This window comes from Cryptotermes secundus, unplaced genomic scaffold, assembly GCF_002891405.2.
Source record: "Cryptotermes secundus unplaced genomic scaffold, Csec_1.0 scaffold4992, whole genome shotgun sequence".
Classification (NCBI taxonomy): Eukaryota; Metazoa; Arthropoda; class Insecta; order Blattodea; family Kalotermitidae; genus Cryptotermes; species Cryptotermes secundus.
The window spans coordinates 19,729-44,183 of record NW_019724849.1 but is presented as its reverse complement, the minus strand read 5'-3'; the positions used below and the strand labels follow the sequence as shown (position 1 = coordinate 44,183).

The window sequence follows — 24,455 nt, the reverse complement described above, 5'->3', positions numbered from 1 at the left end:
AAGGATGGACAAGGATATTAATGTCTTTTCGCCAGAATGCAGGACAAAATCATAGCATGAACAAAGCTAACAGATCCTTTGAAAAAGTGGCAACATTAAAATAGTTTTGGATGACATTAATATATTAAAATTACATTCATGAAGAAATTAGGAGCAGATTTAATATGGGGAATGCTTGCCACCATTCTGTCCAGCTGTCTTCCCACATTCCATCTAAAAACATGAACACTAAAATACATAAAACTGTAATTTTTCTTCTTGTCTCACATTAAGGGAATAACATATTCTGAAGGTGTTTAAGAAAGGGGAGCTAAGGAGAATATTTGGACCCAAGATGGATTGAATAATAGGAGGCAGAGGAAACTGCATAATGAGGAGCTTTATAATTTGTACTCTCTGCCAAATATAATTAGATCGATGATGTCAAGGAGGAAGAGATGAGAATGGTACACATTAGAAAGAAGTGCATACAAAGTTTTGGTAGGAACACCTGAAGGAAATACATATTAGGAAGACCTAGACATAGATGGGAGGATTATGTTAAACTGGATCTCAAAGAAACAGGATGGGAGGGTGTTGACTGGATTCATCTGGTTCAGGAAAGGGACCAGTAGTAATACACTCTTATGAACATGGTGATGAACCTTGAAGTTCCATAAAATGCTGTACTATGTAACTATTACTTTCTCAAGCAGGACTCAGCTACATGGAGTTATTTATAAGGAAGAAAATGTCTACTACATCCAGACAAGTGCAGTAATTAAACATTAATTATTTAAGGTTAGTTCCATGTTGTTCCAAAAAGGAACAAAAGAACTTCAAAGTTCTTTTTTCCAAATTATGTTACAACACAAAATACATATGTGGGTCCACTTCATTATTAAATATACAGTCAGGACAGAGGACAACATCCCATTCTTCTCACCTGTAGTTGTGTGCCCACACCAGGACACATGGCACATTTAGCAGTGTGACAGACAGCCACAAAAGGAACACAGTAAAATTAAAGTGAAACTCCGAGAATGAGAAATCAGCATCCTCATTGGGTTCTGATGATACTTCAACATCTGAGGGGCTCCTAACTACATGCTCCTCACTCCTCTTGACAGAATCATCATTAACATTTGCAGCACTCTCTGTAGTTTCATCAGTCTGAGATGTTTCAGCTTTGTCTTGAGTGTCAGTATCAGGCACAACATTTTGCTGGATTTGAGTCTCCATCTCCATACTGTCTTGAGTTTTACCATCATCATCATCATCATCATCCTTTGTTGAGGTAGTAGCATCCTTCTTACGGTCATCATCATCACCTTCAACTACTGAGCTTTGCTCTCTTTCAGAAGCTTTGCTGTTCTTTTGTCTCTTCAGCAACAATTTTAGTGAATATTTAAATAAATGTTCCAGGTAGTTTTCATACGTTTTGCAAAGCTGAAATAAGATAAGTATGCAATTACCTTCAACAAACAAATGCTGAACTATTGGTCTCAGTGTTTCCAACTATGACTACGTTACATAAAAGATACAGTTATCATTTCTTTAATTAAGTACCACACCAAAAAGACATACAGTGGAATGGTAGCAAAGCTCAACATCCTTAATCTCTGCATAAAAGGAGGTGAGTGGACTCCTTCATGGTCACTCTACTCCTGGAAGAAGAGTCCACAGTATGTATCAGATAGGAGACTGCATGTGCTCCATAGCTGATCAGGACATTTCAGACAGGAAAATTTCTGCCCTTGCCCTCTGATTCCAACACCATCCAGCATGCAGCCTACTTGCTGTACATTCATCATCATCAAACCTTAAAATGTCAAACAGTGATGCTCTAAGGGGAGGCCTCTTTATGCAATGGGGGTAGCAGGATCATCTAAAACAGTGGTACCAAATATATGGCATTGTACTGGTAGCCAAGATAGCTCAGTCAGTATAGTGACCGGCTTCGGGCTGGATAGCAAGGGTTAGATTCCTGATAGGGGCAAGAGATTTTTCTCTACTCCATAGCATCCAGATTGATTCTGGGACCCACCCAGCCTTACATCCAATGGGCACTAGGGGCTCTTTGCCTGGGAGTAGCTTGGGGGTAAAGCAGACAACTCACCTCCATCCCCATGGTATAGTGTTTAATTGCCTTATTAATTAAGCACAGGAACAACTTTACCTTTACCTTACAGATTCATACCTGCACCCCCCACCCCATGAGAACCTCAAATTTGATATAAGAATGACACTTTAAACCAAATGTAGACCTTTACTTCTGGGTGATGATGTTGAGGATGACAGGCATACATACCTTGAGGAAAAAGAAGGCAGCTCCCACACACAGGCTGAGGGCACCACATGTGCTGTAGATAAGAGCAAGGAGGAATGCAGCCACGGCTGCAGGCAACTTGGACAGTCCTGTCATGGCCCATTCTGATAAGGTTAATGTTCCCATCAGGGCCTTGGCAAGGAAGCTGTGAAGTGAACTATGTATCAGAAAGGTCATGATGCTTGCCAAAGACCTTCCACAAATGTGACATAGTCAGGCTCCTAAAAGATACAAGAATGGGAACACGGTGCAGTCGCATTTTACGTGAATTTGAAACAGTGTGATATAAAAAACATCAATAAAGTCTCACTTCACGCGTGAAGCTCGAAATAATGCAAATCCAGAAATCCCCCTTACTTTAAGTTATATTCCTATAAGAAAACCTGTCTTGAATTATGCGAGTTCTGAATAGTGCGAGGTCTTCCAACAGTTCCTCACATAAAATGTGGCCACACTGTATTACAGTCTTCTGGGATATGATGTCATTTAGTCTGGTAGAGAGGTACCAACATTTTGGAGGAATCTCCTCTCTTTATGGTTTATTTTATGACAGTGTCAACAATTCAGATTATTCGCTTAGTGGGGGGGGGGGTTAGCCAAGAACCCACAAGAGACTTCTGGAATGGTTGAAGATACAACACCTAATGGCAAAAGCTCAGTACAAGCCATCTGAGTCAAGTGGCCAAGTTTATGAGATCTGTTGAAGCACTGTGACACAAACAGATGTGAAACAGTCCATAATGTGAGACTAGAAGTTAGTGCAGATTTTGGTAGCAATAAGATGCAAGAAGACAGAGTAACTGTACAATTAAACAGTCATGGACTAGCAAGTGACGTCAACATCTCACTTGGTTACTGACAGTGACAAAATAACTGCTCTAAAACAAAATATACATTACAATATTAATAGCAATTAGGTAACCTACACAGAAAACAACAAAATTATCTTCCTCAAGTTGCAAAAATTGGCCAATGGAGGGGGAATAGCATTGACAGTTGAGCGTGACAGTATAAGTACTACCTGATGATTGCTAAAATAGTGGCCAAAACATGCCATAATGCAGAAACCCTACAGTTATCCTAGAATTATACCTATAAGGTGCAAAAATTTAATTCGCAGAATGGACACAGCGTGTTACTGGGGTGTTGAGTCAGGCAAACTCACATAGCCAAGCATGTTTGGACATGTTCAAACCTGCGTTTACATCAGCCACAGACCAAATGAGTTGTTCGTTCCCAAGCGGCAGAGAAAGTAGTATGTGACCGTGGTATACTGCTGGTGGAAAAATGAGTGACAAGAATCTTGAGCAGCGGATAAACATCAAGTTTTGTGTGAAGACCAGTAAAAGTGCAGGTGAAACGTTAACCCTATAAACAGTGGCTTATGGTGAATACTGTATGAAGAAATAGTGTTTTTGAAGGGCACAGGCAGTTCAAGGAAGGGTGAGAAGATGTACAAGATGACCCAAGAAGTAGGAAGACAAAAACTCAAAAGGCCACATGAAAATGTGGACAGATTATGAACCTTTGTGTGCTCAGATCGAAGATTAGGTGCAAGACTAACAGCAGAAGAATTGAATATGGATAGGGAAACAGCGTGACAGATTATTACAGATGATTCTGGAATAAGAAAAATTTCCACAAAGATGGTGCATCAAATTTTGACAGATGACCAGAAACAATGTCAGCTTAACATGTCATCTGAGCTTCTAAACAATGAAGAGATGTTTGATAGGGTCATTAGCAGTGCTGAAACATGACATTTTCAATACAACCCGGAAAGAAAATGCCAGAGCATGCCATGGAAAACACAGAATTCACCTCAGCCAAAAAAAGCATGCATGTCTTGCTTGCAGTTCAAGACCATGTTCGTGTGTTTCTACAATCACATGGGGATAGTTCACTTTGAATTCATTACACAAGGACAAACGGTGAATCAACAGTGTTATTTGGAAGTGCTGACAAGGTTACAGGAATCTGTTAGGAGAAGACCTAAACTCTGGCCTTACAAGTGAATCCTCCACCATGACAATGCCCCTGAACATGATGTGTTAAGAATTCATGAGTTCCTGGCTAAGAAATCCATTAAATAATGGACCATCCACCTTTTTCCCCTGTGATTTTTGGCTCTTTCCAAAATAAAAAAAAAATACCCTGAAGGGACAAAGATTTGCTGACATTCCTAACATCCAGCACGTGATGTTGCTGTGAGGTATTCCCCAAAATGATTTTCAAGACTGTTTTCAGCAGTGGCACCATTGTCTCACAAAGTGCATAGCTTCACAAGGACAGTATTTTGAAGGTGATAGCAGCTGCCAGTGAACAGGTAAGCAAATTTTTGCTTTTACAAGGCCATTACAGGAATTAAACTGTTTCAACTTTTATATTATGAGAATAAAATGGAATAACAAAAAAATACAATATTAAGTCAATCCTATTATGTATTTTGTGGCAAAGACAGAATTTCTCTGGTGTAACAGTAACATACCAATGAAATGTCCCTTGAAATTTCAGTGGTAAGATCTGACAGTTTTGATCTCTGGCTATGGCTTCCAGATAACCTGTTCATTTATTTACTCGTACACATTACACCCTTTGAGGGACACTTTGAAATCACTGTTTCAGCAAATATGCTTGCCTTGAACTTGAAGTTCTGGAAATATATCTGCTAGAATAATCATAATATTAAGAGTCAAGATATATATTTTTCTTTTGGCAAAGATCAACATTGACTGACAGACTGACCACTGTAAAACTGGCTGAAACAATGCTACTTACTACACCCACCATCCGGTGCTGTCATAATTATATGAGACTACTTTGAATTTGGTTGCCATGGAAATTATGATAAAACCAGCAAATAATGTCCTCCTTAGACTATTTTTGTAAAGATATAAAAAAATCTGTATGTTCTGGAAAAAAATGACATTTTAGACACACAGTCTGAATTAAAGAACATTCTGAGTTCACATGCCTGTAACATAACTGACACATAACTGCGTTGCACAAAAGGTTACCTTACAGCCATCTTGTGTGCAGTATGTCCACTGAAAATAATGGTAAGCCAGCAACCCAGACCAAGGAGGTATGCTGCCCCATAAGCTACAGCATAGAGGTACAGGCAAAGAGGCAGAGAATGCAGGTCTTGCTCCTTCAGCATTATGAGGTCAGGTAGTGGCAACAGCGGATGCATAATCTTCATTAACATGCTCCACCTGCGAGGCATAAGCAAGGCCTGTTTCACGCAACTGAAAGTGAACCTAGTGGCCTGATGATGCATAGTTTGCTAAACCTGCTGTAATCTGACATGGCCTGTGTTTAGAAGCTGGTTCTCTATTCCACATAATTCATACAGTCACACATTCATGATTAGACACAGGGTTTGGACTGATAACTAGATTTACAGAATACTTATAACTCATAACTAAAAGACTACTATAACAATCTCATTGATTTACACAGTTTATAGATCACTACAGCTACAGCACACATAAAGTCTTCTGTTTTTTATTTGGTCATAACTCAAGACTAACTGCTAACAGGTGACTACACATTTAAACACCACTTTCAAGAATTCCTTTCTTGCATTATGTTTATTCATTGCCACGTGTTCACTGCATTTTTGCCTAGCAACGGCTGCATCTATTCATTAAACTATTTCAGGTTTCAGCCATTATGTCACAATAGATGACTTAATGTCTGAATTTCAGAAGCTTATGCCTGAAGTGATCTTCAGTTAGAGATATTGTGTATGCATAACCCACTTTCCTTTCCTAAGGGCAGAAAACAGGCTCATTAGATCTTCATGTTATCCCTGTGTACGTGTATGTGCCCCATTTCAACTTCAGAACCACCTGAATGATTTCCACAGAAACTGGTATAAATATTATGACAACAGAGGTCACTGTGTAATTAAATTAGGGTTCTGAAATGATGCACAGTAACAGGCTTTCAAAGACATGCTACTTTTCTTAAAGTTAGCCTTTTGCAGAATGTAAAACAAGAAAACGGAAGTCATGCAACACTTCTGTTTAGCATTCAGGTTGATCACACTAATAATCATTAGAAATATAACGAATGCTAAACCAAGAGATTCATGTAGAGAAATGTTTATGAAATTGGAAATAATGACGTTATATCCCCAGTATATATATTCCTTACTATTATATACAATTAATAATAAATGTTTATTTAACTTAAATAATGAGATTCATAAATATAACACTAGATTACACAGCAACTGACAAGTCACTATATAGCTAATATAACAAAATTTCACAAAGGAGCATATATATCAGGAATTAAAGTTTTCAATCATCTTCCTCAATAAATAAAAAATTTGGCCAATGATGAGAAATGTTTCAAATCGATATTGAAGAGGTTTTTGTATCATCATCCTTTTTATTCTATAAATGAATATTTTCAATACAAGGATGACAAAGACCTTTGCATGGTTTTTAATGTATAACTTATTATGTTGTTTTAACCTTTGTCTTTTCTGTCATCTTACCTGATGAGTGTACATTTTACTGGATATGAGGTGCTCAGCTGATTGCCTGTATTAATAAGTAACCATACTAGGACTGAAAATATCTATAATGTCACCTTCAGTTATTTTATCTCATAAGATATATGTAATTACCATATCTTATATTTGTATTCGTTAATTAAACTTTTAGTATACCTTAATTTTGAAATTTTGTGAAATGTATATATTATGGTTGTGATGTGTTAGCTTTTACAGGTTGTAATTCAATCGATTATAACTTGAAGAATTTTCACTTTTTTGTGGTTTGATTATCACTATGTATAATTTCGTTTTATGACTGTTCTGTATGTGACTGAGTTCTATTTTATGAACTGTCCTTGTGTATGTTTTGATTTAATAGTGACTTGTTCTACATCCTAGGCTTAGACAAAAAGGACTTATTGAATTTAAAATAAAGAACAGAGAATAAAGAATAAGAACTACTAGTGACAGACATGTGAAATTCAATATTGAGACAAATTATAAACATACCCACACATTGTGTGTGAAATACCATTTTTCATTCAGTAATTACAAACAAGGCAACTGTGTCAAATTCTGAAGTTGTATGGAACAAATTTATCCTAGCAATAATTTTCCTCAAAAATAAAATAAGAAACAACAACTAGAAAACTAGCAGAAAAGTATGCTTTATGAGTTGAGCTCAGTTGGTACAACGATGAGCCACACGCTGGATGAATTGGGTCTGATTTCTGGCAGTGCAAGATTTTTCTCTTCTCCAAAGTGTCCAGACCTGCTCTGAGGCGAACCTAGCCTTCCATTCAATGGATGCCAGAGGCAATTTCCCCGGGGGTAAAGCAACCTGGGTGTGAAGCTGACCACTCACCTTCATCTTGTGCCAAGGTCAAGAAATGTGGAGCTATACTTCCACTCCCCCTTGTCTCCATGGCATATAGCTTAACTAATCAAGGGCAGGGGAAATTTTATTTGACTATCTCTTTAAGCAGAATCAGTGCAGCCAATCATGTAACGTCTGAAATCTTTGGGATAATTCACTTGGAGTATGCCGAAAATAAATAATTATAAATCATGCAAATAATTTACCAATAAAAACAAAACTTGGCTATACTGTATATTTTGCAACACTGACCCAGTGTGTGTCAGCCTGAATTGTTCTATTTCTAAAACTGCTGCAATTCCTCCTGACATGCTGGCTGCGAAATTCAAGAACATGGCATGTTTAGTCAGCCTCTCTCTTCAGGTAGAAGGAAACAAATTTGAACATCTTCTGTAACCCAATTACCTCTCATCCACCAACGCATGTATTAACCAAATTTCTTTTTCATCAGAAGAGTATTGCGTGATTTATAATTATCAACTAAAGGCCCCTCTTAAGTGAATTACAATGTAGTGATTGATATGACAACTAAAATTTACTCATTAGTACTGTGAAACTTCTTACATAAGCACCTACCCCACAACCTGTATCCCAATTCTCACAGCTGGAAGGCCGTAATATGGCTTTGCTCCGGCACCTAACGCTGTATGAAACATGACACACTGCCCAGTTTCCACCAGAGTACGTAGTTGTTCACGCAGAGTAAGCAGCAATATGGCCACCAGATATGGTAACAGCATTGGGCTGTAAAACCGAGCCAGCTGTCCAAAACTGTCCAGCACTCCACTCTGAATTCTGAAATGTTAGCACCAAAAATGCAAACTAATTAACAAATATTTTATGAAGAATGTCTTCATTCACTGAATAAGGAAACTATTAAAACCAGACTGAAAGCCATGTTGGTTTTGAGATTCTTACAGCAGTGATTATGATAAGCAATACCTTCTGGAACGTGATGCCATGAAATCTGGTAGAAGTTCATTTATGTTATGGAGGGACATGCTACCTCTGTCTTCAGAATCAAAGGAGTGAGTCAAGTAAAGTACAGACGACTTACTAACTGAACCTGAAGAAAGAGGCAGCAAATTCCTGTAAACATTAGGAGACTTCTAAGTCCAATGGTAACTATATGTACCATCTGCTCTAACACATTAAAACTCTGCAAATAAGACACAATTATGGATAGGAGAGAATTAATATTGACCACCTTCTGAAACAAATTCCGATAGAGCAACCAACAGAAAAAGAATAACTGGCAGACTAAAGAGGAAATGCAACTGAAGCTCTGAATAGGTTGAAAAGCACAATCTTCCTGGTTGTCATATCATGTAGTTTGGAGACAGCCCAATGTTTTCGAGGAATATATTACCTCTACCTTCAAGGCTCAAGAGTAAGCCCACCAAGAAGCTAGCAGAAGCAGGCAGCAAGATAAACTTTGGAACTACAAGCCGGAAGATTGCAGGTTCAAGTCCCGATGAGGTCATTGGATTTTTTTCAATTGACCTAATCCTTCCAGCCGCACTATGGCCCTGGGTTTGACTCAGCCTCTAACAGAAATGAGTACCAGGAATTAATTAAATAATTTTCCTGCGAAGTAAAGCGCAGCTGGCGCGTAAAGCTGACAACCTTACCGCCATCTATGAGCCGATTGTCTAGAAAATGTGGGACCCTCAACATCTCACAACCCTATGGGCCTTCATGGCCTGTTACAGGGATAGCGTTACTTTTACTTTACAGGTTCTTTCTACTCAATCCATAAACACAGGCGATGATGATGATGGAAGACAATGCCATATATTTCCAAACAAACTTTCACAGTGAGACAGAACTTGCTCTTTTACTTCTCAACTATCCAATTTTTGAGATCTAGCTCAGCCACTAACGTCCATATATACATCAATGTACACCGCATACTGCATCTTACCTAACAGAGTATTTGCACTGTGGGTCCAAAATCAATGTGACTTTAACAGGGTCACCTGATTTGTATGACAGAGGTTTTGGAGACTGAAGTCTTAAGCGTAGTGGCTTATGAAGAGTTTCTCTGTGAAACAGAAAAACAATGCATTAAAGTAAGAAATAACATAAATATAAACATACACTTCAGCAGTCAACCTATTCATGAGACTGGGACAGCTCAGCTGGTACACCTAGTCAAGAAATTCCAAGCATTTTATGGAACTTGTAGGTTCACAAGGGCCTTCCACTGGTCCCTATCTTGAGTTAAATGAATTCTGTTCACACCTTCCCATTCTATTTCTTTAAGGTTAATTTTAATATTATCTTCTCCTCTATGTCATGGTTTTCAGAGTGATCTTTCTTTCTTGTTATCCCGCCAAAACCTTGTATGTGTCTCCACTCTCTGCCATGCATGCTGTATGGTCCACCCATCTCATCCTTCTTGATTTGATCTTCCTAAATATTCGGTAGAGTAAAATTTATGAAGCTTCTCGTTATGCACAGTAATTTCCTCCAGCCTCCTGTTACTTCCTTCTTAGAATCAAACATCCTCCTTGGAACACAATTCTTAAACATCCTCAGTCTATGGTCTTTGCTTTAATATAAGATACTACATTTCAGTACCATACAAAACAACAGGCAAAATTACAGTCCATTATATTTTAATCTCTACATTTTAGACACCAGATGGAATGACTAAAGAGTTTTCAAATGAATTCTAGAAAACATTCCCTAAATTTAATCTCTTCTTCATTTCTTCATGAAAGCTCTTTTGATTACAGAGAAACTACAAAATTGATAAACATAACACTCACGTTATGTGGGCATGCACATCTTCCTTGCTCCATGGCACAACCATTGTTGCTAGTGCATGGTTTGGAGCCTTCTGACAGCTCTTTGGCTCAATATAAAGCAAGTATGCTTGCCAGGTCTGCTCAAACCCTGGCAGAGGAAGCTCATAATACACAGCATGGTCAAATGTTGAGTCTAACACTTCTGACTTTGATAGGAATGAAATCCACTTTGATAGAGAAACAGCTATGTGACGGTTTGAAGAGGAATGGACATCAACATTAAACTGAACCTGGTAAAACATAGTTAAAAATAGGTTAGCAAGGATTAGCAAGGTGATCACATTTATTTATTTAGTTGAAAAATAAACTCTTAAGTGAATATCTATGGTGAGATCAACAGAAGGGTTCAAAATATGACCATTCTACATTTTAACACATTATAAATGAAATATTAAAAAGAGATCCAAAAACACTGCATATCAACAATCTGTAAGGACCATATATTTAAACTGACACTAATGTATAGCACCAAAATATGGATCCTTACAAACAGAAACAAAAGGAAAATCCAAGTAGTGGATATTCAGTTTTAGAGAAATTCTGAGGAAAAAGCAGAAAGGGACAAAATTAGAAATCATATTTCTAAAGAAGATGGAATTAAAAGTCTGTTAACTGCATCAGAATAGGGACAATTACAAAGGTCTGACCATGTAAAACAATGGATAGAATAAGTAATATAAAAACGGCATTCAAGTTAAAACTGAAAGGAAGAAACCTACAAGATGACCAAGAATATGAAAGATTAGCCAGGGATTGGAAGATATTGTGGCATATTCACTCAAAACAAGAATTGTGGAGTCACAATAGCTGGCCATTACTAGGAGGAAGCTAGTAAACAACAACAATGGAATGGTGTTTTTTTGTGCAGTCTGTGCTGATGGCTGCATATGCAACAGTGGAATATGTCATGCCATCACTAAGCAACAATCAAATTGCAACAGAGGAATGGTGTTTTCTATGCAGTCTTTGCGAAGATGTTATCAAGCAGGACAAGTTAGCCATTGCAGTTATAAATATGGGGACCTGGCCCTGCAGGCTGGAGGAGTCTCAAATCTGAGACAATAAAATATAGTCATGAGTCCTGTGGGATTGTGACCCCAGAATGACTGCACTGGCAATGGCCAGCAGAAATTGTAAACGATAGACCCATCCTCTCATCAGAAAGGTTCTTACATAAGGATTATAGCTGCAAGTGTTCAGTTTAAAAAAGATACTGGTTATGGATATCAAGGAGCTTGGTACCAAGATGAACTGACTGGCGGTAAACTGTCAGTCATAGAGGAACTCTGAATCTGTCTCTGTTGAGGTTAGATTAGGTAACTGCTGGGGTTGAGTTATTGTGAGCTGTTGCTGTGAGAAGCAGGTAGCTGAGGCCTGGGACAGTTCAGGAACCCAGCAGAAGGGGAACATCCACCATTGGTAGCTGCTACAAAGCAATGGATAGTGAAGACTGTAACAAACTGAGAAGACCTAGTGTGTCCTATAGTGATTTGTGAAGTGTGCAGAACAGTGACACCATAATCCTTACTTGTAGTTACAAGTTATAAGAGTTCAATAAATCCAATTACCTATTCAAACCCCATCTGTAGTCACTAAAATCATGACAATATTAAAGAGAAAGGAAAGACTGGGGGAAGAAGGAAGAGACTGGAACTTTCATCCACCAAATTGCATTCAACAAAAACAATGCTGAAAGAACATGAACATGTAATATACTAGACTGGAACTTTCATCCACCAAATTGCATTCAACAAAAACAATGCTGAAAGAACATGAACATGTAATACTGTAGTTTATTAGCATCACATGTCACCTTAATTCCTTCAGAGTCTGGACACATACACAGGGCTATTTAAGTTGCCTAGTAAAAACATTTTAATTTTGCAGCTCTATACATAAGTTCAGTCATTATCTAGACTGGACCACCCCGCCTCCTATTTGAAGGTGAATGGATACTAGGGGTGCTTTTGGCATAGGTATAGTAGCCAAAGCATGAAATTAATTATTCACTTCCATCTACTACTAAGGTTAATGTGTGGAGCTATACTTCAGCTCCACTGCGCATATTTATGACATAACGGTTAATTAAGCACAGGGACATCAAGTATCATTTGATTCTAAACCAGCCATCAACAGGGCCCTGATTAACTGATTCTCAGAATTTTGTTATTGATACAAAGTCCTGGACCTCATGGGGAGAAAAAACAAGCCTTGGAAACTATACAATGTAATTTCTTAATGCTCTTGTGAAAGAAATGAACACCGGCCACCTTTATATCTGCCATACATGCAAGCCTATTTTGAGTGGATTCAGAATAAAAGTAACACCCACATAAAACAGTTTTCAAAGGGAATGGTGAAAATGTGGACTTACATGATACTTGGCAAGCTAGGCTGCGCCATAGCTCAAGTGGATAGTCGCTGGCTTCCCACCGCGGTGGCCTGGGTTCAATCACGGGTCTGGTCAGGTGGGATTTGTGGTGGACAAAGTGGCACTGGGGCAGGTTTTCTCCAAATATTTCGGTTTCCCCTGCCAATCTTCATTCCATCAATTGCTCCACAATCACCCTCACCTATCATCTGGGGCTGGTACAATAGGCCAGAAGTGGCCGCAGTACAAGGGACTTAGTCCCACCGCACTAGTAATAAAAAAACTTGGCAAGATGATTTGCTGCCCTATGAGTAATACACCAGTCTGAGAAATGCTGCCTTAACCAATATTAATTATGAATTCCTGCAGTTACTATCAAATGTATATAAAAATGTAACTGTTCTGTTTCTCTGTACTTCCTACTGTGACTGTAAAACAGAATTTCTGAGGATATCATAAAACTTACTCAGTATCCTGCCAGTAGGAATGGCAGTCACAGATGTTAAAGCCATGTACAAGCATTGAATTAGTGTGATTTGATGTGATTCAAATCCTTGCTTCCAATCTCCCTTCAATTACATGAGTAAACTGTAATTTATTAATCATTATTCCTTCTTTAAAATCTTACCTGTTACATGTATCCTGTGATAGTGACAAGGAAAGAAACCATATCCTGGGCTAATAATGTGTACAGCTGTACAGCTGTTTGTTTCATTATATTCCCATGCTTCCACATTGTTTCCAAGTGAGAGACCTTCCATTATTTCAAACAATTTGAATTGCTCTCTGTAGGTAATAAGAATAGCAACTACTTGGTAAATGATATTAATGTGGAAATGGTAAGCACTTACCATGTCCTTGGTCGGTTTCACTCGTAGGATGACATGTGTAAATGATTTATGTTTCAATGCTGCCAAATTTAGGTACACAAATTTCCTCCGGTAATGGCGTGATGGTAAAAACTTTGTCTCATTTGACAGATTGATTCCAGTGTGGCTAAATAAAGAAACATTCAAAAGATTAAGGTCTTCTGAGATACACCACCATGTTGTTTGGTAGATTACGAGTAGCACCTACATTTATATCGGGCTGTGCCATAGTTCAAGTGGCTAGTTGCTGGCTTTCCACTGCGGCGGCCCGGGTTCGATCCCGGGTCTGGTCAAGTGGGATTTGTGGTGGACAAAATGGCGCTAGGGTAGGTTTTCTCCGAGTACTTCGGTTTCCCCTGCCAATCTTCATTCCACCAATTGCTCACCTATTATCTGGGGCTGGTACAATAGGCCAGAAGTGGCCGCAGTACAAGGGACTTAGTCCCACCCCACTAGCATTAAAAAAAAACATTTATTTCACAAAGATGGAGGCAGCAGGTTCCTCAGAAACATCAGTACCTATCTATGAACACAGAGGGCATCACAACCCAGAACATCATAATCATGATACTCACTGCTTTGAGGCTCTTAAATCTCACTATAAGCCCCATGTTCGAACTCATTTTCTATCACATTTTGCATTTGTACTAAAGTCAATGAGCTCAGCCTTACATTACTTTGTATTCACTTTTTGTCTAACAAAATAAATGATCATGTTTCAAGGTGTCTGTTTCACAGTCAATAAATGTTATACTCACCATATCCTAACATTATTATGAACATCATTAGCAACGCACGCAAATACCCAATCCCTGTCATTGTTATTGACAGCTTCCACTGCCAACATTTCATGCTTTGGATCATCAAGCAATCGGATCATGATGTATGTTTCCGTAAAAACTCCATTGGGTTCATGAAAGGTGAACTGTCGTTGTATACTCTCCGTCCAAAACCCATTATAATCAAAGTATACATCATGAGGATGGAATGAGGTAGAGAAATGTTTCCCTGCTGTTCTCTGCAGAGATTAAAACATATTAGATGTTAAACATTTCCATCCTATGAATGAGATGCTTTGTTAAAAATTTGTTATGTACAAATTCTGTATATTACAGAATAAGTTATAAACCCTTCTAATCTGGAGGCAATGCTCTAGATTTGTATTCTGGAAGTGCTTGGTGTGAATCTCAGCTGAGACACCAGCTAGTTTGACTCTTGTCTTTAAGGTTTTTATCAGTTCCTCCAGGCAAATGCCAGGATAGTACCTTGTCCAGGTCATGACTGGTTCCTTCCAAATCCTTTCCAATTCATTTAGGAGCCTACAATCTGTAGCTACACAGTCTTGATACTTAAACAGTATAACCAGTAGTCCATTCAACAAAATAAACTCTTCTGCCTCCTCTTGCCAATTCAAGTGAATTAGTTTTGATTTTCCATTAATGTAATTTATACTTTACCATGGAAGTTCACAAACAAACATTTACTTTCTAAATTAAATGCACAACATAAAGAGTAAAATTTATAAAATAGCAGTAATAGTAACTACAAGAGAAAACAGTCCATGAGTTGTTGGATTTGAGATTATCACAGTGGTGATTATGAACATTACGGTCTTCTGGGCTGTAACACTGTGAAATTCCGGGAGAGACAAAAACATCATCATGGTCATCATGGTTGAATGGTAAGCCATACAACAGACCAGTGGTTCAGCTTTCTGCCTGACTCTCTTGGCATCTTTCATGGCTTGATCTTCGACACCGAAGATGGCAGAACTATATTCCTCTCAAATGTGGGGCTCTCTCTGAACTAAAGAGTCTTATAACCAATAAGACTGTGCTCTTGACTTCAAACAAGATAACTATAAGATTATAAATTTCCAAACAAATGTATTTTGCTATTTCAATATAATCTTCTATATTAATGGCATTAAAAAAAGACAATCTGTTTGGAGTCATAAAGACATTTTAGAAAGAATTTCTGATATGTGTTCTCCATCTGTATAGAAATAATAGAATATATTAAAAATTAATAACTACTAAACTTACTGATCTACTTTTGTGAACAGTTACCACTAGTAAAGATTTCTAATACCAGAAAGCCAAGACAGCTCAGTCAGTAAAGTTAATATAGACTACAGTTCATACAGTCTGGCATCTGGTTACTGCCTACCAGATTACATGGCATCATAACCCAGAGGTTGCAATCTACATTTTCACTGCAATGAAAATCTCCAATCTAATACAGTAAAAGGTTAAATTCTTGGAATTATTTCTTATCACATAATGCTGATCAGTTATGGGTCCCAACCAGCCTACTATAAGAGGGATATCAAGAGTTGTAAATGTATGGAATTTCTTCACAAGTTGACCAATGACTTATTCCTCCAGGCTTAAGAAAAGGTAAAGTGTTCCTGGTAGTTAATTGAGCTCCACTTCACGAAGTCATGTGCCAGGATGGAGGTATAGCTCCACACATTCTTAACCTCGGCACTGGAAAGAGGTCACTGGTTACTTTACACCTGGAAAAAGAGTCCTCAGTTTCCATGGCTGTATAAGGCTGGTTGAAATCCTGAGACAGTTTGGATGCTGTGGAAAAGAGGAAACTATCTGCTCTTGTCAGGAATCAAACCCTTACCACAGCCCATAGCCTAATCACTATACTGACTGAGCTATCCTGGATACCTCACAAAGGGATTCTATGATCTACAATTTCTTTTGAAGAGGCAACACTCCAAAGTGCTGATGTAATAGCACGGTATACCTGTATCATATGATAATGGAAGACAGACTTGCGCTCCTGTACATTTTTGGACACCTGCTTTGTGGTGAGGTTCACAATATCAAACAGTGTTCTAACAATCACAAGCACCAGCTCCTTGCACCACACACTGCAAAGGTGATCTGTGGACAGCCACACAGTGGGCACTGCAGTGCTCTGTAACAGGCAATAAAACACAACAACCTTCATCTATTTATTTTACAATAAAACACCAAGGTTCACAGATAATCCTTTTTACACAGTGAAATGTCTTTACAAATAACTGAAGTATATTTCAAAATGTAGTTATTAAAATAAAATTTTGTAACAGTACAATTTCATCTGTGCATTAGATATGAATGTGAGGGGTAAGGGTTTCAGAGCAGTGAACACAAAGATTACTGTATCATGGGATGTGACTGTACAGTTTTGAAGATGAGAACAAATATTTTGAAGGAACGTGCTACTTCAGTCTTCATAGTTTTTATTCTTGTACCTTGAAGACTGAAGCAACACTGTCCTATGAAAGTCAGCACCGGTCTACCAAACTACATGGCATCACATCACAGAAAAATACAGTGATCTGCAATGGATATGAATTGTTTTTATATTCTGGGGAAAACAAAGATGGGATAGATTTAAAAATCAAATTTGTAGATATGTTGGCATGGTTTGAATGATATTTATCTGAACTATTTTAACATAAAAGAGAGGGAGGTAGGAAGAGGTAACTGAATGATGACAGGACAAATAAAATGGATGGGATAGGAATATGTTTTGAATGATAGTTACCTAAATTTTTTTAATGTGTGCGAGACAGAGAAAGGAAGGAGAAAAGGGATGAAGACTGGATGAATACTTAAACAGGATTGCAAAGGAATGTGGAAGAATGGAGGAAAGGACAGAAAAGTACATAAGTTTATATAAAAAATAACGTGATTTCCTGTCACATTTTCAATGGGAAATACACTAGTATCAAATAAAATATTTATATTTTCTCTTTCCCCTACACTGGCCAATGTTTACGTTTGGGGGGGGGGGGTCATATATGCTATTTGCCAACGTTAATGCCAAATTATGAACTATATGCAAAATATTAAAATTGAAATACTAAAATGTTTCATTTGTTGTAGTTTGGTGTTATTAATGATTGATTACATTGATTACATTGATTTATTTAACATCCATAACTGTTACATTATGTAATGATGTTGATTTCTTGATCTTTGCAGAAGTGGTCTTCTCTTCAATGTTGATGTACAAAGTTATATGCTAAAATATTAAAATATTAATTGTTTTGGTTGTAGCTGGTCTTATTAAAATAATGTTGTTTTTCTGATCACAGCAGGTGTGGTCTTCTCTTGCATAATTTTGTGTTGGTTTTTAGATTACGTGTTCCACTTGATGTGTGTCTATTGTTTTAAGCGTTTCTGTTCTGTTTTCTCTTGTAGGTTGACCTTGTTTTGAAAGGTGTTGTGTCTGCATGAGTAGCTGTGTAGAATTCACAGTTCTTTTATGTTCTTAAAATTGTCTCGATAAACTCATAAGGTTAACTTTCATTTTGGTTTATGTATTGTATGTAATTTGGTTATTTATTTGGTTTTGATAGTGTTTGTTATACTTTAATTATAGGTTAACCATGTCAAGAGTGATTATTTATTGTTGACAAATTCTAATCCTTTAGGCATTTGGGCAAAAGGATTTCAAGAATGATGTACTTAATGATGTGACCTGTTCAAGTGTTACTGTCATAGCAATTATGAATGCAAATTAAATGAATGAATGAATGGATGAATGAATTACTGAATGACTGAATGAATGAACCTTTCTAATTCATTATTAGTCATCATATCAGTTGATGCTTTAAAGTCAGAGACACTGACAGCACCATTAAAGAATCCACAATCAAATAAATACAATACTTCAGAACATACGGGTCCAAACTCAATTCTTCAGTTTGCCCTTAAAGTAAACCCCTCTATTTCTTTTTCAAGAAGCATAGCAATACCATAAAAGGGATCAAAATAGGCAATGTCTAGGTTGACAATGAAACAAGGTATCCTCCATACGTAAAGGAAATGTATACATCAGTACTGAAAACAAATTTTAACGTAATTTTGAGTAAGACACTCCAACTTACCAAAATATTAACATCTGCTTCTTCAGTCTGGGTCAATCCAGATCTAACTAGAATATCCCTATGACCTCCTCCGATACTTGCAAATGTCACGTGACTCAGGTTTCCTTCTGCTTTTCTATTGGCTCTCCAATATGCATTGACATTATCATAATATCTTGTTATAAATGAGTCAAGTGCAAGCACAGGGCTTCTGTGTGGAGTTACTAGAGTGATAATTATATTAACCAAATTTTTATCAAAATTGGGATCCAAAAATAGACCTTTAGCAACCATTCCACCCTGCAAACACAAATTGATTCTCTAGTGAAATTTAAGTACATTACATGTCTATATGTTTATCCTCCATACGTATAATATAAATTTAACACAGTAACACCAAACATCCTATCCACCAAGCATAATTTCTTTACTACTGAAGAATAACAGTTTCATAGCATATACATACAACATGAGAACGACAATTAACTAAATTACAAACCATGGAATGTCCTATAAGGATAACAGAAGTTGGTTTATTTGCATTATTTCGATACAGTTCCAAAATTCTGTGTAGGCAATGGTGAACAAACTCTCTCTGGTCTTTGAGAACACCACCAAATAATGCTGAATATTCTTCATTCAAGTCCACCGTAAAATAATCAAATTGGAAGGGTGTATGAGAGCTTAACGTCTTCCGAAGACTCACAGACGCCAGTGATCGTACTAGAAAAAATATTTCATTTGTAAATGTTATGTATACCTTCCACATTAAAATAACATAATTGAGTCGATAGAGGATTATGTTTACCTTGCTTATGTGACCCACTGTTTCCTGGAATAAACAAAACTGGAATACCGCCGAATTTCATTGCCCTTAGTCTCTCTGTCATATGCCCTTCACCATATGCATAGAGTCCATAACGTGGGTACCTTCGAGCTGTGACACTTGGCAATGAGAGCCGCTATATACAAAAAGAAAAGCTGCTCAAAATTTAATACATATATTGTTTTGCTTGTAGTACTTTCGCTTACATAACCTCACTTCTGTAATCGGCATGACACTTTAGACATATTTAACCTCACTCTTCGTAGTAAGGAGCGTAGGGAGTGAACTAGTCACAATGTCCAATTAATTTGTATACATTATTAAAACTTACAACATATTGTGGATATTCGAACATGTAAGTCATTTCACATCCATTTTCTTCGTTATTCGTCAAAAAATTATGAAGACCTATTATAAAAGTGAAGGAAACGAAGCCAGAAAATACAGCAAACAAATTTATAGCTGCCATGTTCTACAACAGCCTTGTTCACTCGATTTCGTGGAAATAATTTTTTAATGTTCTGAAATCTGTAGCGCAGAGGTAATGAAAAAAAAAAGTAATAAAACACAAGTACACGATGTAAATAGGTAGATTATATGAAGAATTAATAAATATTGTGCTGAAAAATTTGAGGTTATCTTTTCGGAATCAAGTGTTTACCTTTTAATTTGATGTAATAATGTAGTACAAAGATGCAGATTGATTTGTAGAAAAATATCCAAAGTGATGTGTCAGTAATGCCCCCCAAAATACAATGACAATATTTTACGTAAAGCCAGTGATGGCCTGAAACATGATGCTCCCACTCCCCATCCACCAACAACTTGTGGCATGCGATACATTTCGTAGCAGGGTGTTTTCTACTTTTAGTCTTACTATCAGAGCAGTTAAAAAATTTTATTGAAATCATTAAATTATTCAAGGTGTAAAATTATATGAATACTTAATATGATTATTTGTCCTATGTATTAGTTAGTACTTTAGTGAACTTGAATACAGCATATGTACATTTCTTTAATAACCTTTGTAAGAAATAATTTCAGAATGAGAGTAGATCAGTGTTGAGGTACTTGCATAATCTGGAACAAGCAAATTGTGTAAAATGTAAATAAATATTGATTTGTATGGCTCTCAGATTCAGTCTTAGGTGGCTGCCTAATGGCTGATAACCATATATGAGAATGCTGGATTTCACTCACCTGATACTGTTAGTTGGGATTATATTAGTTTGCAATTAAGATTTTGTAATATTGTTTCGGAACCCTTCATTTCACCTTCTATTGATAGACTTATTGGCACATAGTTCAGCCTAGAAGGCTGACAGGGTTTGGGGAAAGCTTCTGAGCTTACATTTTCCCTTTCTAACTTGATAATTTTATATAGTTTGTGGATGCGTGTGTATTTGCATTTGCGTGCATATGTGAATGAATTCATTTTATTGAATTGCATTTTATTTCAGATATACTCTGTCCTCCATTGACATGCACAGGTTGTGGAAACATAACATATTCTTAGAAAAATTTTGGTTTCTACAGCAAAATGCAAGATCACTGAATTCAAAAATTCCTCCTACACCAATTGTGAAGCCAATAGAAGAGAATAAGCTGCCTCCTAGAACAAAGATAGATCAAAAAACTATTGACCTCCTAGAACGGTTGTCACTGGTGGACTTTGCTAATAAGAAAGGAATAGAACGTCTGGAAGATGCTATAAGATTTGCAGATCAGATTCGTGTGATTGATACAACTGGTGTGGAACCCATGATATCTGTACTTGAGGATAGGTCAGTATTTTCTAGCTGGGTATTGCATTGATATGAATGTGTGTCACAAGAATTTCCATCGTGAAGGACAATTGCTGTATGTTAATTTTATTGCTGTAATTTGGTTTCGCTAGGTAGGAACAAGATCTGTATCTGGAAAATATACCACAGAGGTTTGATTTGTGTCAGGTAGGAGAGAAAATACTTTGCACCATACTAGTTTCTGTTAAAGAAAGGGTAACATATTTTATATTATAGTAACAACTCATTTGACCCCTGTATCTCTGGCACATCAACAGTAAATAAGTCAGTCTTTAGGTCCAACATTCTCTTAGCACTTGTGTTACAAAATGAAGGATTAGGAATTACTGCTTTCTCGCAGAAGTGATTCAGTCAATTGAAAAAAACAAAATTTATGTGAGGAGAAAATTCGTTATCTACATTCTTGAACTGTTGCTGTTAGGGTCATTAAAACGAGTAAATACATTTTCAGTACAAATATTCATCATTCCACAGTTCATGTACGTCAGTCTGTGCATCTTTCTTAGTTTGTTTTTGTATAACTTATTCTGTTTCCAATTCCTGTTGTTCTGTCAGTTTTATGATTATGCAGAACAGTACAGTTCTGGTTCCATAGTGTCTGTTTCTTTTTTAAGTATCCAAGAAGACATAGGCTCTTGAACTTCATGATCTCTTTAATTTCTTAATTAATTCTGAATCTTATGTATGAGATTCAGAAGCCACCATTACAGTCTTCAAGGATGTGATGCTCTACAGTTTGATAGACAAGTATCAGCATTTTGGAGAACCAACTGTTTCCATCTTTTCCCCTAAATATAAAAACAAAATTATTGCCAGTAGTACTGAATTAAAGTTTCTTGGGCTAGTACTTCACAATACTCTGTCTTGGGAGAGTCACACTGATATGTTGGCTTCCAAATTAAACAAAGCATGTTACATTGCAACAGCAATCAGACCTTTCTTATCTTTACATTCCCTAAAGATAATCTGTCATGCTTATTTTCATTCAGTTATAAAATATGGATTAATTTTCTGGGGAACTTCTTCTCACAGTATGAATATTTTCAAACTCCAAAAGCGAAAGGTTAGAATACTAATGGAAGCAAGACCCAGGGATTCTTGCAGAACATTTTTTAAAATTTTAAATATACTACCTCTAGCATCTCAGAACATACTCTCCTTGGCTCTATTTATGGTTACCAATAAATGACTGATTAAACAAAATTCTGAAATTCATAATTTTAATACCAGGAATAATTCTAATTTTTTTCAAGTTACGACTCACATGACCTTAATGCCTATGCAGGCATTAAGGTATATAACCATCTTCTAGCTGACATTAAGGACTTGGCATGTGATATTAAGAACATTAAAAAGTATTTACATGAGCATTCTTTTCATACTGTGGGTGAATTTTTTATGCATAAAACTAGATAAGTATTTTTGATTGTAATATTAACATCATTGTGTCAGTATTTACAGTGTTCTATTCTATGAATTTTTTATACATAAAACTAGATATATTTCTGATGGTAATAGCAACATCATTGTGTCAGTATTTACAGTGTTTTATTATTTTTATATTTTCAACAAAATGTTTTAATGGTTGCATGTCTTATTTATTTATATATCATAATTATTAATATTGTACTGTCTTGTATTTTTTACTTTTCTATATCCAATGGTTGTACCAGTATGGATCAACAGAATAAATTAAAGTAAAAATTAAAAAGAATAAAAAAAAAAAAGATGGAGACAGCACTTCCCTCTGAAATGTTGGTATTTCTTTATCAAACTACATGGTGCCACATCCAAAAAGATCACACTCCCAATATTCGGTGCTGTGAATACATCAGGTCTCATATCAAGCTGTAACTCTTAAACTGCATTATTTTCTACCCTATTAAATGTTGTCTCTTTTGACAGTCCTCATAAAGGCAAGGTATTGTGGGAATGATGAATGCTACCAGATAGCATTGGTAGTATGGCAGAAGTCTAAATGCACCCAAATTTGATTATAAATACACTGATGTAATATTCTGTAATACTTTCACTTCATAAATAATATTTCAAACTGGAATTAAATGCGAATTTGCTGGACTGAGTAATTACTTAAACATGAATTGGCAAATGATTTAATTAAAAAAATAATAAATAAATATGTAATTGAGAAATATTATTAATTACAAAATAATCAGTCTCTTATGGGTCAAATGAGTTTCATGTTCTCATTTAATTAAAGAAATGATAATAAATATCCATGTAATTGAAAGAGGTTACTGATTACAAAATAATCAGTATCTTATGGTACTGTGGGGCTCTTGTCAACGTGTGTAGTCTTGTCATTACTCCGATGACAACCCACTTCTTCGGAACAGTTTGTTGGCCCTGAAAAGGACCGTGGCTGCTGAGATGATTGACCGGTGAGGTAGCGCGGCGCGTGCCGGTAAGGAGAAAGGCTAGTTACGGTGAATGGCTGGTGAAAAGGCTAGTCGTGCGCGGTCGTAGGAGCCATGAGGCAGTGGCTACGCCAGAAGCCCAGTGGGTCGGACCGTAACACGACCACCGGCGAGTCCAGGCGCTGTGCCCCAGTGAGTCGGGTGTGAGAGCGCTGGAGGGCCGAGGCAGTCGTGCCCGGCGCAGCCTGCCGATGCCTCCGAAGACCGAGCGCTGGCGACGAAGCCTGCTGGTTGAAGTTGCTTGATGCGGCTAGCTCGTAGGCTGATGATGAACTGAATCGAACTGAATAACTCGGCTCTGGAGTCGCTCCTTTTTATACGCCGGTCAGTGGGGCGGAGCCAAACTCGAAAGTGAGGAGGAAGAATTGATTGGCTAGCGCGCGTAATGACGTAGATGCGGGCCAGGAGCGATCCCAGTATAAATATGAACGTTTGAAGCAATCTGGTTGGTTAGCGCGCGTGATGGTGAAAAGCGATGTGAAGAGCGAGCGTTGCAGAAATGCGTGATAATGTGGGATGTTCCCACAGTACATTTAAATAAGTTTTATGTTCTCATTTTTGTTTCAGAACTCTTTATCTTCATGATGACATTGTTACAGATGGAAATTGTCGCAAAGAAGTCATGTCAAATGCTGCTCTAACAGAAGAAAGTTATTTTGTGGCCCCGCAGGGCAACATTCCTCTCATTCCCCGAGATTCCTTACTAACAGAAGATGAAAATCTGGACCAGAAATAGTGTTTCCAGTTTTGTAACTTATACAT

The 24,455-nt window shown here is 37.1% G+C and overlaps 2 protein-coding genes across 4 annotated transcripts; one reads left to right on the top strand and one right to left on the bottom strand.

Moving 5' to 3' along the window:
- Positions 1–626: 626 nt before the first annotated feature.
- LOC111863122 (GPI inositol-deacylase) lies at positions 627–20,224 on the bottom strand. Of its 3 annotated transcripts, XM_023849156.2 has the most exons (14): positions 19,782–19,985; positions 19,433–19,586; positions 19,124–19,347; positions 18,646–18,924; positions 16,509–16,682; positions 14,507–14,766; positions 13,731–13,875; positions 10,470–10,738; positions 9,620–9,739; positions 8,272–8,490; positions 5,326–5,523; positions 2,291–2,453; positions 1,288–1,428; positions 628–1,254 (listed from the first exon to the last, which is right to left on the bottom strand). In XM_023849156.2, exons 1-14 carry the CDS (start codon positions 19,917–19,919, stop codon positions 922–924), a joined length of 2,817 nt encoding a protein of 938 aa, XP_023704924.1. In that variant the 5' UTR covers positions 19,920–19,985; the 3' UTR covers positions 628–921. The 3 variants fall into 3 exon arrangements, with proteins under 3 accessions (XP_023704922.1, XP_023704924.1, XP_033606825.1); XM_023849154.2 differs by having other exon boundaries at positions 627–1,428; XM_033750934.1 differs by lacking the exon at positions 19,782–19,985 and adding an exon at positions 20,112–20,224 and having other exon boundaries at positions 628–1,428.
- Positions 20,178–24,449, top strand: LOC111863124 (glutamyl-tRNA(Gln) amidotransferase subunit C, mitochondrial). Its single transcript, XM_033750933.1, has 4 exons — positions 20,178–20,181; positions 20,304–20,374; positions 20,987–21,234; positions 24,261–24,449. The coding sequence occupies exons 1-4, from the start codon at positions 20,178–20,180 to the stop codon at positions 24,427–24,429; spliced, it is 492 nt and encodes a 163-aa protein (XP_033606824.1). The 3' UTR covers positions 24,430–24,449.
- The last annotated feature ends 6 nt before the right edge of the window (positions 24,450–24,455 follow it).

Coding starts and splice junctions, on each gene's coding strand:
- LOC111863124 (XM_033750933.1), top strand. Junction 20,375..20,986: donor AAATCATTAAATTATTCAAG/GTGTAAAATTAT, acceptor TGGTTTCTACAG/CAAAATGCAAGATCACTGAA. Junction 21,235..24,260: donor ATATCTGTACTTGAGGATAG/GTCAGTATTTTC, acceptor TTTTTGTTTCAG/AACTCTTTATCTTCATGATG.
- LOC111863122 (XM_023849154.2), bottom strand. CDS start 19,919: ATGGCAGCTATAAATTTGTTTGCTGTATTTTCTGGCTTCGTTTCCTTC. Junction 14,767..16,508: donor TCCATTATCATATGATACAG/GTATACCGTGCT, acceptor TAATCTCTGCAG/AGAACAGCAGGGAAACATTT. Junction 9,740..10,469: donor GATGTGCATGCCCACATAAC/GTGAGTGTTATG, acceptor TCTGTTTCACAG/AGAAACTCTTCATAAGCCAC.